We start from the raw sequence: 17,113 nt of genomic DNA, 5'->3' as shown, positions 1-17,113 counted from the left end.
CTGAGGATGAGGAAAAACATTATCAACACCTGACACAAGTGCTAGACATCTGTCAGAAGGAAGGGCTGATCTTAAGCCCCACCAAGATGAAGCTCGTTGTTCCCGAAATTGACTTTTTGGGCGTTCACATTGGAAGAGGGAAGATGCGGTTACAACCTCACATCATAAAGGCAATAATTGAGGTATCTGACGCGTCCTTCAAGGAAAAGCAAGGGTTGAGATCATGGCTCGGAACATTGAATTATACCCGGTCTCATATCCCAAAGCTAGGGGTCCTACTGGGTCCTCTGTATCAAAAGATGAGCCCGTATGGCGACAAAAACATGAAGCCATCGGACTGGGAACTCGTCAGAAAAATAAAGCAATTGTCAAAGATCTGCCGGACCTAGAGATTCCCCCTCCAATAAGTTTCATTATTATTGAATGCGATGGATGCATAAAAGGATGGGGAGGAATCTTGAAATGGAAGCCACGTGAGCATGACTCACGCAGTCTTAAAAAGATCTCAGCCTATGCCAGTGGTCGGTTTCCAATCATCAAGAGTACTATAGACGCAAAAATTGCAGCGGCTATAAATTCACTGGAGGCCTTTAAGATCTATTATCTCGACAAGCAACAGGTAACCTTAAGGACTGACTGTCAAGCTATAGTTAGTTTCTTTGGTAAATCTGTAAACCATAAGCCCTCAAGGCTACGTTGGCTTCAATTCGTGGACTACCTCACCGGAACCGGAGTTCAAGTCCACATAGAGCATATTGACGGTTCCAAAAATTATCTTGCCGATAAACTCTCAAGGCTTGCTCACTCATCGCAAGCATGTCCAGCCACAGTGAATCATCTAACAGTCCAGAAGCAAGCAACATACCCATCCCGAGTATACTCTTGCATCGGCGGGTATATGAGGAAATACGACCACTCGAGTGCCCCCGGGGCCTCGCAGGATGTGGATCTTATTCGCCTCCGCCGAGTCGCTCAGTCCCAACAGGTTGACGAAGCGGGTCAAAGGTCTATGGCGGAATTGGAACAGGAAGCTCGGGCTGCACTACAAGACAAACAGAGGCAGCTGCTCCGATCCATCCTGGACTTGCAGAAATCTATCCGAGAAGTTGGACACATTACGGCAACTAAAAGGGTTCTTTGCGCAAAGCAGTTCACCTACAATATGCTTGCTGCCTACTATGCCCCAAAAATTGAAAAATTATATAATGCAGAAAATCGGACACACACCTGGTGTCACAAAGAATTGGGCAAGATGGAAGAAGCAACACTGGAAGTGGTGGATGTTAATGCAAAACTGGCAGAAGAAGTTACCATGTGGACCCCCTGAAGTTCACAGGAAGCGTGTGGACCCTAGGCACTACAGATGGTGCCTTTACTTTGTAAAAAGAGTGTGGGGCCTACGTGCCCATCTTTTCTTTATTTCGGTCTGCGCACCGAATCTTTTACTTTCGGCGCTACTTAGTGCTCCTTCTTTTCACGTGGTCTGCATGTCACTTTTGATTCGTGCTTATCCGGAAAGAATCCCAAGTACTGACGATGGGGCCCTATGCGCACCCGAGTCTAGATTCTGTGCCTATATAAGCACCCAAGAGCTTAAGTCTCCACATATTGGAGTACCCATACTCTTGGTTTAGGGTTTTGTGTTCTGCAATGTCTATGAAAGTTTGCATTCTCCTACTATCTTTGTTCAATCACAGTTAAAGATCCTTAAGCCGTAAGATTCCGGTTTGTACACCAGGTCTTAGGTTTTGGGGCAGGGTTTAGGGTTTGAAGTTTTGGGTTCGATTTTGAGAGAGAGAGAGAGAGAGAGAGAGAGAGAGAGAGAGAGAGAGAATTCAAACACTCCTAAATTAAAACCAACTATGTATCTAGAAGACTAATTCAATAAGGATTAAAAATAATTAGTCACAAAATATCCTACTCAGCTAACTTCTATGTTAAATAAAATAAAATAAACTAAAAAAAGCATTAATTTTCCCAAATAGGTAGATTTTGAAAATCCTACCAGACCCTCGACTCAAATTGGACCCTGTTCATCATGCCAATTGGGTTTGGGCTAGAGAAATGCAGTATCTGCATCATCAAGGCCATACCTACATACCCATATAACCTACCGGTTCTATCCATCAGCTGCCTACATGCCTAAGTCTTGAGGCCTAAACTCATTACCCATGCCCCCCATGCCAATATGAAATCCCCACTCCATACAGCTGAGGGACAAGAATTACAGGTTAAACAAGGCTCTGTTGATTTGAGAGCTACATTAAGGTTGGTGCTCTCATTGTTGCATGGTTTTCTCACAAACCGAAAAGGGAACTTAATGATTTCACAACCTTAAACTCATTCAATTTTCTTTTCTCTTCAAATGATGAGGTGATTGATTGGAAAGCTCTCAACCTTTAGGCAACTTTATCATCGTATGAATTACTCTGATCACCAACTTGTTGGGCTATGTCTGTAAGGCTAGAAGTTGGCCGTATGGTGAGAGTTTAGATTTCAGAAAGCTTATATTAACTTCCAATATAGAGTTCTGACTTGGCTGGCATTCTAGGATTTCCATTTCTTTACTTGGGAGGCACTCATCATGATCCTGTATTTGTAACTGAGGCCAACAATCAACAATAAGTTGTAGCTTTGGCTCAGACCTACAAAGTTAGAATATTGGTGGCAGTTTTGGAGAATAGATAAAACCTAAGGGGATACTCAGCCTATTTCCTTTATAACTGAAACCTCTTGAAGAAAGATGTCTTCCTCCCACAAATGATCTAGAAGACAGAAGTAGCAAGCCAAAAAATTCTGAAAAAAATAATGCTTACCCAAATAAGTTGTGTAAATGAAATGACAAATCTGAATTTTAGGGTACAATAAAAGGAAGAAGAAGAAACTTATGAAAATGTCTAAAGAGAAAACCAACAGCACCATTAAACAATGGATCTCTTTTAGCTTTCTTAACCCTAAAACATAGTGAGGACCATAATATTGCAACAATTCCCATCTCGATGTTTAAGACATGGGCCCATACTTGCAATATGGAAAGAGATGATTTAACAATCTGATACAATGAAACTAGCCTGGTCATACCGACATGTTTCAATTTCAAAACCCATGCAAGGAGAACCAACCAGTCTTAATGTGGCCATTAATAACAGTAGGTTAAGTTGGGTTTTTTGTTAAACATTGCAGAAAGCTTTGAAGATGGAAACCAATTATGCCCACACGAACTGTCAGCAAGGGTTCAGATTAGAGATAAAAGAGTTCAATTAAACATATAAGATTTATAGTCTGGCAGAAGTACCGGATTTGTCCAAGTGTGTTTTAAATAGTTTCTATAGAGTTGATGGAGGCTTGCTAAGTGCCTAGAAAGCAACGCTGTCCACAAAACAACCACTAGTAAGTTTCTCCGTTTGCCAATGTCAACAAGTTTGAATCTACCGTCAAAAGGAAAAACAAATACAGAGGCAATACAGAACTCCTACTCACTAATCCCATACATTTGAAAAACTTAGCTGATTCACAGTTTCTCATTAAAACAATTTGCTCAGCTGGGGCTGACATTGATAAACAAAAGAAACTCAGACTTTACCTGGATGCCATATACAACAGCATTTACAGTGTAGAAACTTGGCCTAAGCCCATCAGTTGATACAGTCCGTGCCTGACAAAAATTAACAGTCAACAGAAAGAAAACAAACCAACAGGTAGTTAACAATATTTGAAGAAGTTCTGACCTGATAGTATATCTCTGCCCAGAACAGAACTAGTAGTGCATAAGTCGTGAAGAAAGCAAGACTTGGCATGTCAAGCAAAATATGTTGGAAGATCTGATGATAAGGCATTGAAAACTATTAGAAACAAAAAGGAGGCTACCAAAGCACACATAATAACCATAAAGACTCAATCCATGAAAATTAATCCACACCTCGGGCTTTATGTGTTGCAAATTCCGACGGAATGCAAAGACCAATGACCGAACTGTGAAACACAATCAAGCAAATTGAACCATCAGAACACAATAAAATTGCAAAACAGAAAATGATGCATACACAAAAAGATACAAACCCGCATTCACCAAGAAATTAAGAAGGTGGAAAACCTTCTGTGTCGTCCAACCATACTCAGGAACTCTTAATTCTATTCGAATCAGTTGGATCTGCAAACATAGCACACTCCATCTTAAACCCATGACTTCAAAAAATTAAACACTTCCAAACGAAAATTCACAAGCTTCTGCCAACAATTTGATGAAACAAGAAACAACAAAACCCCCACATCATAGCGACTTCAAGCTCATATTGAAACCGAATAACCTACGACCTACCCTAGGAACACGATGGTGAGAAACCAAAATTCCCAACATATGAAACTTTATATACTTTTCCCTCGAATTAAAGAATCCTAAAAGCCATAGCTCAAATTCGTATAAAATCAACAGATAACAAAACGAACAACCACTCTGAAATACAATGATCCCAAACAGTTCCTTATTCTGAGAACTACCCAAAGAAAACACATAACAGATGCATCATCAGGAAAAGAAAAAAAAAATAAAAGCTTCAACTACTATTCCATCCAATTCAATAATATAAACAGATACAGCAAATTCTATACAGCTGAAATCAAACTTTTACCAGAGCAATGGCGGCAACAAAGCCATAGAGTCCCGTGAGGACATGAAAGATACGATCCTGCCAAACTGTTGAATTATTGATTTTCTCCCACCAATTAGACGCGTCATTGATTGCATAATAAATCACCGACGAAGGCACAGCGGTCGAACCCATTAGCCTTCCCTCGCCGGAAAATTCAGGAGAAAAATTCCCCGGCGACTCAAGAAGGAAATCTCGGAAATGGAAAATTCAAACGTTAAAGATTGTAACTTTTCTACTTGAAATTTAGAGTTAATTAATTGCAGAATATTTTTAGAGATGTATTCGAGGGTTTCTTCTTTGATTCCTAACCTAGTTCAGTTTTCAACAAGACCGACTAGCAGAGGAGGTTTTCTTGAAATTGATTTTTTTTTTCTCTCTCGAAAACATAGGCGCCACAGCGAAGGAAGAGAAACCGGGAAATTGATGGTTGTTTTATAGATCGACCGACACGTGTCAGACATGTGAACACATAGCCATTTTTGACGTGGATGGTTTCTACTTTTGCCTACTCATCTCTAAAGCATAATAGCCGTTTGATATACTCAATCATGGCCGTTGTAGTAGAATTAATTTAAGTTCAGAGGAGGTTTTCAAACAAAATTCTTAAACTAAAGAAACCTGAAGGAAGATGAACAATGGAGCACAAAGAAATAGTTAATACACTCACTGAGCATTCACCTTGGCTTTCCAATCTGAACCAATGAACCCATCAGCCCTCCCTCGCCCAAGTCCTTAACTCTGTTCAGCCAACAGTCACAGTAGGGATGAATCTCAAATTAAATATGACATTCCCTCGCCCTGTTAAGATGAAATTGTATTTTGTTCGGTGTTGCAGGGAAAGTTAATTTGTATCACAATCATGAAACAATTAAAATCTTTTTGTCTGGGGGGGGGGGGGGGGGGGGGGGGGGGGGGGGGGGGGGGGGGGGGGGGGGGGGGGGGGGGGGGGGGGGGGGGGGGGGGGGGGGGGGGGGGGGGGGGGGGGGGGGGGGGGGGGGGGGGGGGGGGGGGGGGGGGGGGGGGGGGGGGGGGGGGGGGGGGGGGGGGGGGGGGGGGGGGGGGGGGGGGGGGGGGGGGGGGGGGGGGGGGGGGGGGGGGGGGGGGGGGGGGGGGGGGGGGGGGGGGGGGGGGGGGGGGGGGGGGGGGGGGGGGGGGGGGGGGGGGGGGGGGGGGGGGGGGGGGGCAATGGACTAGATTTTGTACCTAGAAGACTTCTTCTGTAACACCCAATTTTCCCACACCAACCCACTTCAATTAGAGAGCAATTCCATGGTGAACTTGATTCTGTGTGAATTGAGAACTGAAAGGTGAAACACTTAAAGAGTATTTTCCCCAAAAAATATGTCTTTTCACTTCGACCATACAAAGTTTTCATTGTTTGTCAATTGAATTCTCGTCGATAGGAGATGGCAGAAAGCTCAATGAAATACTTGCTGCAAACTTCATGGGAGTTCTATCGCTTGCTGAAACTCTTTCTGCTCACAGTGGAAGGAAGACGAAAAGTTTTGGAAAAGCAAAATTTGTCTTTTGAAAGATCATTCAAATTGGTTCAAAAGTCTTCCTGCTATCTGATGCAATTGCTTTCTTTTGCTCCATCATGGCTGTGGTTTCATGGACTTATAGGGCCAAAAGAGGGTGAAATACAAGCTTATATATCCATGTTTATACGTGTTCTATTCTTTGTTAGGTATGTGCTAGTCGCAGCTAAATTGCCTTTATTTCTGGCTTATATGCAGTGAATACATGGAGTTTAAGTGGATGGCAATTCTTGTCTGCAGTATTGGCTGCAGTATTCGCTTCATTAAATTGTGGTATCCTGCAGATGTGGTGGTGTCCTTAAACGAATGGTAGATTAGAAGAAGAAAAGATGAAATGGGTTGATGTGAGAAATTAAGTTTCTCTTTGCTGTAACTTAATTTTGTATTTTTTTGGGTATTATATGGAAAGTTACTTTATGATTGCATTACGATCTTGGTAAAATAAAAAGATCATTCAGTTCGAATGGACTTGATTTTGCACCTTGAAGACTTTTCATATAACAACCAAAATTTCCCCACAAAACCACTAAAATTGGATAGCGACTGAGATATTTTTGAGCTGAATTTTCAATGGTGGATTTGACTTTGTGTGTAGAAAGAACTGCAAGATGAACACAGAGAGCATATTCCCCTAAGAATCTCAGTCTGTTCACCTCTACCATACAAATTAAGCTGTTCTTGTTTGTCAATCGAATTCTCATCGGCAGCCGAAGATGGCAGAAAGCTCAGGGAAATACTTGTTGCAAAGACTGAGTTCTTTAATATTACAGGAGAATGAAGCTTCTACTTATCTGCGAAATCAGATCCAAAAGCTCAAGAGCAGACTTATGGAGATTGAAAGCTTTACTGGAGAAGTAGCTAAGAAGAAACAAGAGGATGGGTTGGATTGCAATTGGGAGAGCGAGTTCATAGAAGTGATCCAGAAAGCAGGTGGATGTGTGGATCAATACGTGGATAAGATTAGTAGGTGTCATAAGGGACTCTCAATTGGGGAGTTTTGCAGTGAATTAGAGAGGATCGATGGACGTCTTGCCACAATTTCACTAGGAAGAAGGTTGCAACTGAACATGCCACCGGCATCGGATTCGCAAGGAAAAGAGGAAACTGGGCAGCAAAGTTGTTCTACAACTGACCACGGTGTTAATACAGAAGGTGAGGAATCTCTTGCCCCCTTCGTGTTGAATTTTGAAAACTTGCCTTCTGACCTCAAATCCTGCTTACGCTACTGTTCTATCTTCCCTGAGAAAGTAAGAAGAAGAAGATTGGTTCGGCTATTTGTGGCTGAAGGTTTGATACGAGAGAGACCAGGCAAAGTTATGGAGGATATTGCTGAAGAAAACATAAACGAATTGGTTTGCCAAGGAATGCTTCGAGTTGAAATTGGGGTGAGACAAAAACTCGAAGTTGTTTACCCTTATAATATAATCTGTATAGTCAAGCTGCAGCAAGGAGAATGTATCACTGGTTACCAAGACTCTGAATCTAATTTTCCTGAGAATTCCAATATTGATGTCCTCCAATACCATGGTGAGACTATCACGACAACCTTCAATGATAGTCCAATTCGATCGTTACATGTCTTCACAAACCATTCAAGACTACCCCATGAGTATTGGTATGAAGGCATTCCGGATGACCATTGGGCCTCCCTAAGAAGTGCCTTGTATACCTTCAATCTTTTGCGAGTTTTGGACTTGGAGAATCTTTGTATCAAGAGCTTACCAGAAGAAATAGGAGATTTGATACACCTGAGGTATCTGGGTTTAAAAAGTGCAGTACTGCATGAGATTCCAGAGAGCATTGGCAATCTTCAAAATCTACAAACTTTGGACCTCAGAGGGCAGACCATGCCAAGGAGCTTGCCAAGTGGAGTCATGAATCTTACTCAGTTGAGGCACCTTCTGTTGCCTATGAATAAAATGAATGTCCCCTCGGGAATAGGCCTGTTAACAAACCTCCAGAGTTTAACTTCTCTATCCCTAAAACCTGGCATTCTTGAAGAATTGAAAAGTTTAACTCAACTCAGGAAACTGAAATTGAAGGATGTATCCGAGGAACATGCTAGTGAGCTCTCTGCTTCTGTCATGAATATGAGAGGGCTGCTCTGTTTGTCTATACACTCAGAATATGAGGAAGATGACTTGTTGCCGAGATTGGACCTTTCATCACGGCCACTGCCATTTATCAGAAAACTGTGCTTAGATGGGCGTCTGATCGATCTACCTGACTGGGTCTGTTCCATGGAAAACCTCACTTGTCTAAAACTGGGATTTTCCTTTCTACCTGAGGAAGCAATTTTGGTTCTTCAAAATATTCCCAACTTGGAACATTTGACTCTGTGGAAGGCTTTCGAATTCAAAGAAATGAACAAAGAATTTTGTCGGGTGGGTGGATTTCCTAAGCTGGAGACACTTGTTATTGCCTCTATGAATCTACTGGAATGGACTGAGATTGAAGAAGGGGCATTGCCAAGATTAGCATTCCTCTACTTCCACAACTGTCCAAGGTTGATGAGTCTCCCAGAAGGACTGCAATATGTAAGCACGCTAAAAGTACTGATGATGCTTCCCTTACACCCAGATCTTCGGAGGAGGTTGAAACAGGACGGAGGCAAAGAGAATTACAAGATCAAACACATCCCATACAAGCAATTTTATAGATGATGTGAAATGTAAGAAAAAAAAAGTTTACAAGGTCAAGCACATCTCCTGGGTATGAATTTTCTTTATAGTATAAGTTGATTTTCCTTTTCAGGTATTTTTTGTAGAACTTTCTAGATGATTATCATGAAGATTAAGCTGCTTTGGGACAGCGTAATGTGTTATATTTTGTGTGTACTAAATGCAGGTCACATCATAGTGATATGAACTACTTTTCTGGTAGGTTTACATGAAATGCAAATTTCTCTCTACTAATTGAGGATTGTGTTGTACTTCGAGATCCTAGTTCTTGCTGTACTTTCTTCTTCCCTTCACTCATTAGACCTACTGGATAAAAATGCTTGATTATGGACATCTCTTGATTCATACTAGCCAAAAACAGAATTCTCTTTAAGTTCTGATGCTGGATAGAATTCCAACTAACTCATCAATTTAGGAAGGAGAGAGGGAGTGTGAGCACTGGTAGTAAGGAACTGGCCAGTGAGATGGTGAGCCATGCGATTAAGTCTATAATGCATCAAAAGCAGGCGATCCTCATTGTGTACCGTGGTCAGATATTGCATCTGAACACGGGGGAAACAATCGCCTGCACATAGCAGCGAGGTTTGGATATGAAGAGTCGGTGAAGAGAATTATCAAGGATAGCCCTTCCCTCCTCTATTACCAAAACAAGAAAGGAGACAAACCCACTTCATGTTGCTGCCAGAGAAGGTCACCTTCCTATTTTCAAACTCCTTATTGATTCCTTCCAGCAGTTCCATTAGAGTTCTCAGAGATACCCAATATGGAGAACTCAAAACAATGAAGGCAACACAGCTCTTCATGAAGGTTTACTGAGCAAGCATGAAGAAGTGGCATTGCACTTGCTAGATTTGGAAAGTGAAATCGTCCTTCATGTGAATGCCAATAATGGAGCCAATCCTTTGTACCTAGCAGCTAGAGCTGGCTTCGTCATCTGTGTTTTGATTGAGAAAAAACTGAGCCTTAAGAAACGAATAGACATTTCCTTACCAAAAAAGTGAAGCTTCCATGGAACTAAAGATAAAAAGGATTGGGTAGCTTCCATGGAACTAAAGATAAAATGGATTAGGTATTGGACTATATAAAGCAGAAAAGACAATAGTAGGTGATCATTAGTTTCACCCCAAATATAGGGCGCCATGTAATTTGCTCAAAAAATTATAAACACATGCAAATATAGTCAGTTAATCAACCAAAATAATATGCATGAAATGAACTTATCAACCATCTGATTAGATCACCTTATATCATATATTTTAGAGTTTTTGGTAAGGTGCCCACTTAAGAGGGCTTCAAACTCTTGAATGCCCGTTTAAGTGGGTTAATTTGCACGGTACCCGCCTTCTTCATATTGAAAAATTGCAAGTTAACCACCTTAACGGTCAAAGCTTTGACCGTTAAGGTAGGCAACTTCAAATGACTTATATACTTATATACCCCTATTACATAAAATGACCAAATTGCCCCTAAGTCACGTAAGGGACCCAACCCCTCACCCATCTTCTTCCCATACAGATTGGAATCCCACATCATGGGGGATCATCACTGACCCTCCCCTGCCGGCTTAATTCAACAATTCGCGCACACTTTCCCTTTCATCTTAGGACAACTTTGTCAGTGTGAGAGAGAGAGAGAAATAGAAAGAGGGGGGGGGGGGGGGAAGGGCGAGTAGTGGCCGGTAGGAGAGGGGGCGGTGGTGGTGGCCGGTGGGATATGGGAAGAAGATGGCCACTTAGGGGTTGGGTCATGGTTGAGAGGCAATTTGATCATTTCATATAATTGGGCTAAATGAATCATTTGAAGTTACTCACCTTAATAGTCAAAGCTTTTATCGTTAAAGTTGATAACTTACAATTTTTCAATATGAATAGAGTCGTGTCTTATAATTTAGTCCACTTCAAAATCGTCCACTTCAAGATTTTGAAGTCCAATAAGTGAGCCTCCTATAAAAAAAACTTTATATTTTAACATAACTTGTGCTAGCTGCCATCCTAATAATAGTAGCAGAATTGAGATGAGGAAACCAACTAAGTGTATAATTAATAAGTAAAAGATCAACTTTTATTTTCTTTTCATCAAGCAACCCATCAAAATAATTGGGTCAACACTCCCTCCCATCAACTAACTACTGAAACAATAAAATAAATTGAAAAAAAAATGATATGCTGGTTTATCTTATTTTAACATAACTTGTGCTAGCTGCCAGCCTAGCAATATTAGCATAATAATGATAAGAAAACCATCTAATTATGAATGTGGAAAAAAAATTATGTTGGACACAGTCATGCACTAATTAAAAAAAAAAAGGTTGAGTCTAAAAGCTTAATTTTAAATTAAAATTTTTTTCGATAATTTTCTAGTTTCTTTGCTTTGCCTTTTATTTGGCATTTAGGTGCACTATTGTGCATAGTAGAGAGTTTTTACCGCCTCAAAAATAGAGGTAATAAGTCCAAGGAAGAATAGGTTTGAACCTCCATTCTCCTCGCCTTCACATCCCTTGTGCGTGTGGACCAAGTTCTATGAATGATTTAAAATAATACAAAAAAATTATTATGTAATTAACAATATTGAGCACCATTTTTATTTTATTTTTTGGTCGAGGCTATTAAGCAGCCCATCAAAATCAATAGGCCAACGGTCCCTCCCATCAATCAACTACTGATATAAGCATGAAGATTTGGTAAAATTCCACTACGTGGCTTCTTGATCTTTGTAATTAAGACGTCATTAGTCCTTCTTGCCTGTTTCAATGAGAGTCCCTTACCGGAAAAAACGGTCCCTCCCATCAACCAACTAGATATAAACAAAAAATACATTGAAAAAAAATCATTTTGACCGAGTACTGCTATGAGTCATTTCATACTGGACACAATGGAAAAATAATTAAATTAATGAATGAAATTTTGTCATACATAATATTTTCAATAATATTTAGACTTCTTCATTTTAAAAAAAAAATTAAACTTCTTTGAAACTGTAATATAAATTATTATAAAAAAATAAAAATTATAATATAAATAAGCTAAAAAAAATGATAGAAGTAGAACTAGAGAAGTTGCAGGCCAACTAAAAGAAAATTTATTCAATATATTTTTTTATTAGAAATGGACCATCCATTTCCTTGTAAATATATGACATGTGTCCCAACATCACATTAGATGGTTGAAATTCATTTATAAGTTACATAAAAGAGTTGTGATTAAATTAATAAAAAAATAATGTGACTTATAAATAAATTTCAACCTTTTGATATCAATGCTAGGACACATGTCACACATCTATAAAAAAAATGAACCATTTATTTTCTTATCAGAAATAGACAAGATATTACTCTCCAACGATATTGCTTGGAAGATTAAAAATGTGAAAAATACTTGATTGAATCGTTTGCCAAAAAATAATAAGTTTGAATAAATAATTAAAGAACTTTGAAGTCTTTCTTTCTTTAAAAGAAAATTTGAAGTACAAAAAAAAAAAACCACACTTTGCATAACTTTGGAAGACCTCATTTGTAACACTTAACACCCAAATTTTCCACACCATCCCACTTCAGCTGGAGAGCGATTCCATGGTTGAGTTGACTTTGGTTGTAGAAAGGACTGCAAGATTAACACAATGAGCATTTTCCCCCTAAGAATCTCAGTCTGTTCACCTCGACCATACAAACAAGCTATTCTTGTTTGTCAGTCGAATTCTCTTCGGCAGGAGATGGCAGAAAGCTCAGGGAAATCCTTGCTGCAAAGACTGAGTTCTTTAATATTGCAGGAGAATGAAGCTTCTGCATGTCTGCAAAATCAGATCCAAAAGCTCAAGAGCAGACTTGTGGACATTGAAAGGTTCACTGGAGAAGTAGCTAAAATCAAACAAGAGGATGGGTTGGATTGCAATTGGGAGAGAGAGTTCACAGAAGCGATCCAGAAAGCAGGTGGATGTGTGGATCAATACGAGGATAAGATTAGTAGGTGTCAAGATGGGTCTGATATGACACTCTCAATTGGGGAGTTCTGCAAAGAATTAGAGAAGATCGATGAACGTCTTGCCACAATTTCACTCCGAAGAAGGTTGCAACTGAACATGCCACCCGCATCGGATTCGCAAGGAAAAGAGGAAATTGGGCAGCAAAGTTGTTCTACAACTGACCACGGTGTTAATACAGAAGGTGAGGAATCTCTTGCCCCCTTCGTGTTGAATTATGAAAACATGCCTTCCGACCTCAAATCCTGCTTACGCTACTGTTCTATCTTCCCTAAGAAAATAAGAAGAGGAAGATTGGTTCGGCTATTCGTGGCTGAAGCATTGTTCCAAGAAAGGCCAGGGGAAGTTATGGAGGATATTGCTGAAGAAAATATCAGCATCTTGATTTGCCAAGGAATGCTTCAAGTTGAAATTGGGCTGAGAACAGGGACTCAAAGTTGATTGATCCTTATCATAGAATCTGCCGATTCAAGCTGGAGCAAGGAGAAGGTATCACTGTTAACCTGGATTCAGAACCTAATTTTCCTAAGAGTTCCAGAACCATTGTCTTCCACTACGTTGGTGAACCTATCACGACAACCTTCAGTGATACTCCAATTCGATCGTTATATGTCAATACAGCCTATTCACGACGACTAGTTCCCCAGTGAGTACTGGTATGAAGGCATTCCCGACGACCACTGGGCCTCCATTAGAAGTGCCTTGTATACCTTCAAGCTTTTGCGAGTTTTGGACTTACAGAATCTTTGTATCAAGAGCTTACCAGAAGAAATAGGAGGTTTGATACACCTGAGGTATCTGGGTTTAAAAAGTGCAGTACTGCATGAGATTCCAGAGAGCATTGGCAATCTTCAAAATCTACAAACTTTGGACCTCAGAGGGCAGACCATGCCAAGGGGCTTGCCAAGTGGAGTCATGAATCTTACTCAGTTGAGGCACCTTCTGTTGCCTATGAATAAAATGAATGTCCCCTCGGGAATAGGCATGTTATCAAACCTCCAGAGTTTAACTGCTCTATCCCTAAGACCTGGCATTCTTGAAGAATTGAAAAGTTTAACTCAACTCAGGAAACTGAAATTGAAGGACGTATCCGAGGAACATGCTAGTGAGCTCTCTGCTTCTGTCATGAATATGAAAGGGCTGCTCTGTTTGTCTATAAACTCTGTACAGTCGGGATTTGGTGAGGATGATTTCTTGCCCAGATTGGAACTTTCACCACCGCCCTTGTTAACAAAACTCTCCTTATGCGGGCGTCTAGTTGATCTTCCTGATTGGGTCTGTTCCATGGAGAGTCTTGCTAAGTTAACTTTAGCTTATTCCTATCTAACCGAGGAAGCAATTTCTGTACTTCAGTTTCTTCCTAACTTGAAGTATCTAAATTTGGGTGGAGCAAGCAACTCCAAACAAATAAACAAGGAATTTTGTCGTGTTGGTGGATTTCCAAAGCTAGAGACACTCAGGATCTGTTCAAGAAACTTAGTAGAATGGACAGAGATTGAAAAGGGGGCATTGCCAAACTTAGAATTCCTCTTCTTCCAAAATTGTCTACGGTTGATGGTTCTCCCAGAAGGACTGCAATATGTCAGGACACTGAAAGTATTGCAGGTGCTACCCATGCACCCAGATCTTGCGCGGAGGTTGAAACAGGATGGAGGCAAAGAGAATTACAAGATCAAACACATCCCAGAAAAACATTATTACTCTTCTTCTCTGGGCGAGTGGATTAAATTATGATGCGAAATGAATGACAACAAATTTACAAGGTCAAGCACATCTCCTGGGTATGAATTTTCTTCATAATAAAAGTTGATTTTCCTTTTCATGTACTTTTTGAAAGAATTTTAAGAAATGTTTATCAAGAAGATTTAGCAGCTTTGGCATAGTGTAATGTGCTATTTTTTCCGTGTGTATTGAATGCAGCTCATATTGTAGTCATATGAATTATTCTTGATATCTGCAGATGGATTCATCATATCCAGGATGATAATGGTGCTGCCTTGTTTGGAGTTTCTTTATTGTCCATGCATTGATTGATGACACTTTCCAAAGGATTCAAAATATGCCACCATGTTTTATCAGTGAATCCATATTATTTGGACTTTATAATGAAAGGCTGTTTAATTTGGTTGAAGAAAAAAGAATTATAAAATCAAACAAAAGACATTTGTACTACTTCCTATCACTGTTTTTTGCATGACAGAGTTAATGTGGATGATTCAGATTTCAATACAATTCTATTCAATGAGATATTTTCTTGTCAACACTCCTTAACCTTAGTTTTTGACCTTCTCTTAGTATAACAAAATATTTTTAAAGTAGAAGTGAAGTTTTATCATTTTGCATTTATAGTTGAAAGAAGTGGGGGACAATGGCATTATAACTAATACAGAATGGCATACTCAGTGTATGAGGTATCCACCATTGCAGGGTCTAGGGAGCTGGGTCATATTGTATGCAGTGTCATCCTTGCTTTTGCAAAAGACCCATGACCACTTTTTTTATCACAATGAAGCAACTTTTGCTGTTATGCCAAGGTTGCCGCTCGCATTATTTCAAGTAGGATTTCAGGTTATTCTGGAAATATCCTTTTTACCTATTAAATCTAAAATTGCTTTGAATTATAGACTCGATGAAACTTTCATTAAGCTGGAAAGTATATGTATTCAAGATGTGGGAAAGAGTTTGAGATCAACTCAATCTCAGAAAAAGGAAAACTATATAAGAGGTTGTGTACCCTTTACTGAAAGAACTCTTTTGGAATAAGACAAGGGAATCCAAAGAAGATAACAAGCTCAATATGCATTTACAGAGATGCCATTTGCACCAAGCAGATTTAAGGAAAGCAGTACAGATCCAATGACTGAGACCAAGTAATGAAGAAAGGAATTGCAGGAACTCCAACAGAAAGCAATGGAAGTTTTAAGGGCAAGGAATAAAGAAAAGAATTAATGGTAGGTCCATGTCTCATGAGTTACGATGGAAGTTTGAAGAGAGAAAAACAGAGCCTTAAAGAGAGGACAAGACATTTCTTTCCAAAAAAACTGAAGCTTAAATGGAGACAGATAAAAAGGATTAGGTATTGGATTATATAAAGGAGAAAAGATTGCAATTCAATTCTCAATTTGGCAAAAGAGAGGGAATGTGAGATTTGTTAGTAAGGAGTTGGGCTGTGATATGGAGAGGCATGCAAGTGCAGAAGTCTATAATGCATCAAAAGCAGGTGATCCTCATTGTGTACCCTCATCATCAGCTATTGCATCTGAACACTGGGAAAACAATTGCCTGCACATAGCAGCAAGGTCTGGGTATGAAGAGTTGGTGAAGAGAATTATCAATGATAGCCCTTCCCTTCCCTTCTATATTACCAAAACAAGAAAGGAGACAACCCACTTCATTTTGCTGCAAGAGCAGGTCACCTTCTCATCGTCAAACTCCTTACTGATTCCTTCCAGCAGTTCCAACTGAGTTCTCAGAGATACCCAATATGGAGAAAAAACAATGAAGGGCAACACGGCTCTTCATGAAGGTTTACTGAGCAAGCATGAAGAAGAGGCAGTGCATTGGTCGTCCTTGATGTGATGCCGATGGTTCCAGAAAGAGCTAGCTTCATCCGTGTTTTTATTAAGATCCTTTTTGCAGGTGGAGGCGAGAATATTGTTGGTCCCTTGGGTCAGACTCCCTTGCATGCCTCTGTTTTTGGTGGAAGCACAGGTAGCAGGCGTATACTAACTAGTTTTTTTATCTTCTTGTTATCTAGTTTCAATGCTGATGCAGAAATGCATATGCATCGTATGTGAGATTGCCACAGGGAACATAGAAGTGCTACACGAGTGGATACCAGGACTTACTAAAAGGCAAGATTCAGATGGAAAAACAGCTTTATACCATGCAATAACACAAGAAAATTTTTCTGAGATAGTGTGCCTCTGCTACTGAGTACTGGAGTTGGATGCTGCTTCTGCAAACATATGTTATAATGAAGGGCTCTCAACTCTATTAGTTGCTGCAAAAAACAGCTAATTCAAAAGCTGCTGGACCTATAGTTGAAGCCTTCCCCCCACAAAAAAAAAAGAAACCTGCCCAACCTCAGTTGAGTGTTCTGATAATAGTGGCAGCCATGCCCTTCGACTAGCCCTCAATGCTGATATCAATTTCTATGAAGAATTGTTGGGAATGCCAAAATGGAGGCCCTTGTAAGGCAACCTGATAAAGAAGAAAACACACCGTGAAGTTTAGCAACTCTGCACAAATTTTCTTTGTTCAGCCAAGA

General features: G+C 40.1%; 3 protein-coding genes across 3 annotated transcripts in view; 2 read left to right on the top strand and 1 right to left on the bottom strand.

Moving 5' to 3' along the window:
• Positions 1 to 5,046, bottom strand: part of LOC149000925 (tobamovirus multiplication protein 3-like) — a 30,906-nt gene extending 25,860 nt beyond the window's left edge. Inside the window, exons 1-5 of the mRNA XM_089140071.1 lie at positions 4,629 to 5,046; positions 4,060 to 4,150; positions 3,920 to 3,972; positions 3,729 to 3,821; positions 3,584 to 3,655 (exon numbers count right to left, since the gene is read on the bottom strand). Coding sequence (XP_088996197.1) covers positions 3,584 to 3,655; positions 3,729 to 3,821; positions 3,920 to 3,972; positions 4,060 to 4,150; positions 4,629 to 4,781 — 462 coding nt within the window. The 5' untranslated portion in view covers positions 4,782 to 5,046. The remainder of the gene's footprint in view (positions 1 to 3,583; positions 3,656 to 3,728; positions 3,822 to 3,919; positions 3,973 to 4,059; positions 4,151 to 4,628) is intronic.
• Positions 5,047 to 6,900: 1,854 nt separating this feature from the next.
• On the top strand, positions 6,901 to 8,850 carry LOC149000924 (putative disease resistance protein At1g58400). Its single transcript, XM_089139239.1, has one exon. The coding sequence runs from the start codon at positions 6,901 to 6,903 to the stop codon at positions 8,848 to 8,850; it is 1,950 nt and encodes a 649-aa protein (XP_088995365.1).
• Positions 8,851 to 12,576: 3,726 nt separating this feature from the next.
• On the top strand, positions 12,577 to 14,577 carry LOC149000923 (putative disease resistance protein At1g58400). Its single transcript, XM_089139237.1, has 2 exons — positions 12,577 to 13,248; positions 13,585 to 14,577. Exons 1-2 carry the CDS (start codon positions 12,577 to 12,579, stop codon positions 14,575 to 14,577), a joined length of 1,665 nt encoding a protein of 554 aa, XP_088995363.1.
• Positions 14,578 to 17,113: the final 2,536 nt, after the last annotated feature.

This window comes from Hakea prostrata, chromosome 11 (assembly GCF_041222555.1).
Source record: "Hakea prostrata isolate BN-2017 chromosome 11, UWA_Hpros_2, whole genome shotgun sequence".
Classification (NCBI taxonomy): domain Eukaryota; kingdom Viridiplantae; phylum Streptophyta; class Magnoliopsida; order Proteales; family Proteaceae; genus Hakea; species Hakea prostrata.
This window is presented reverse-complemented; position numbering and strand designations above follow the sequence as displayed.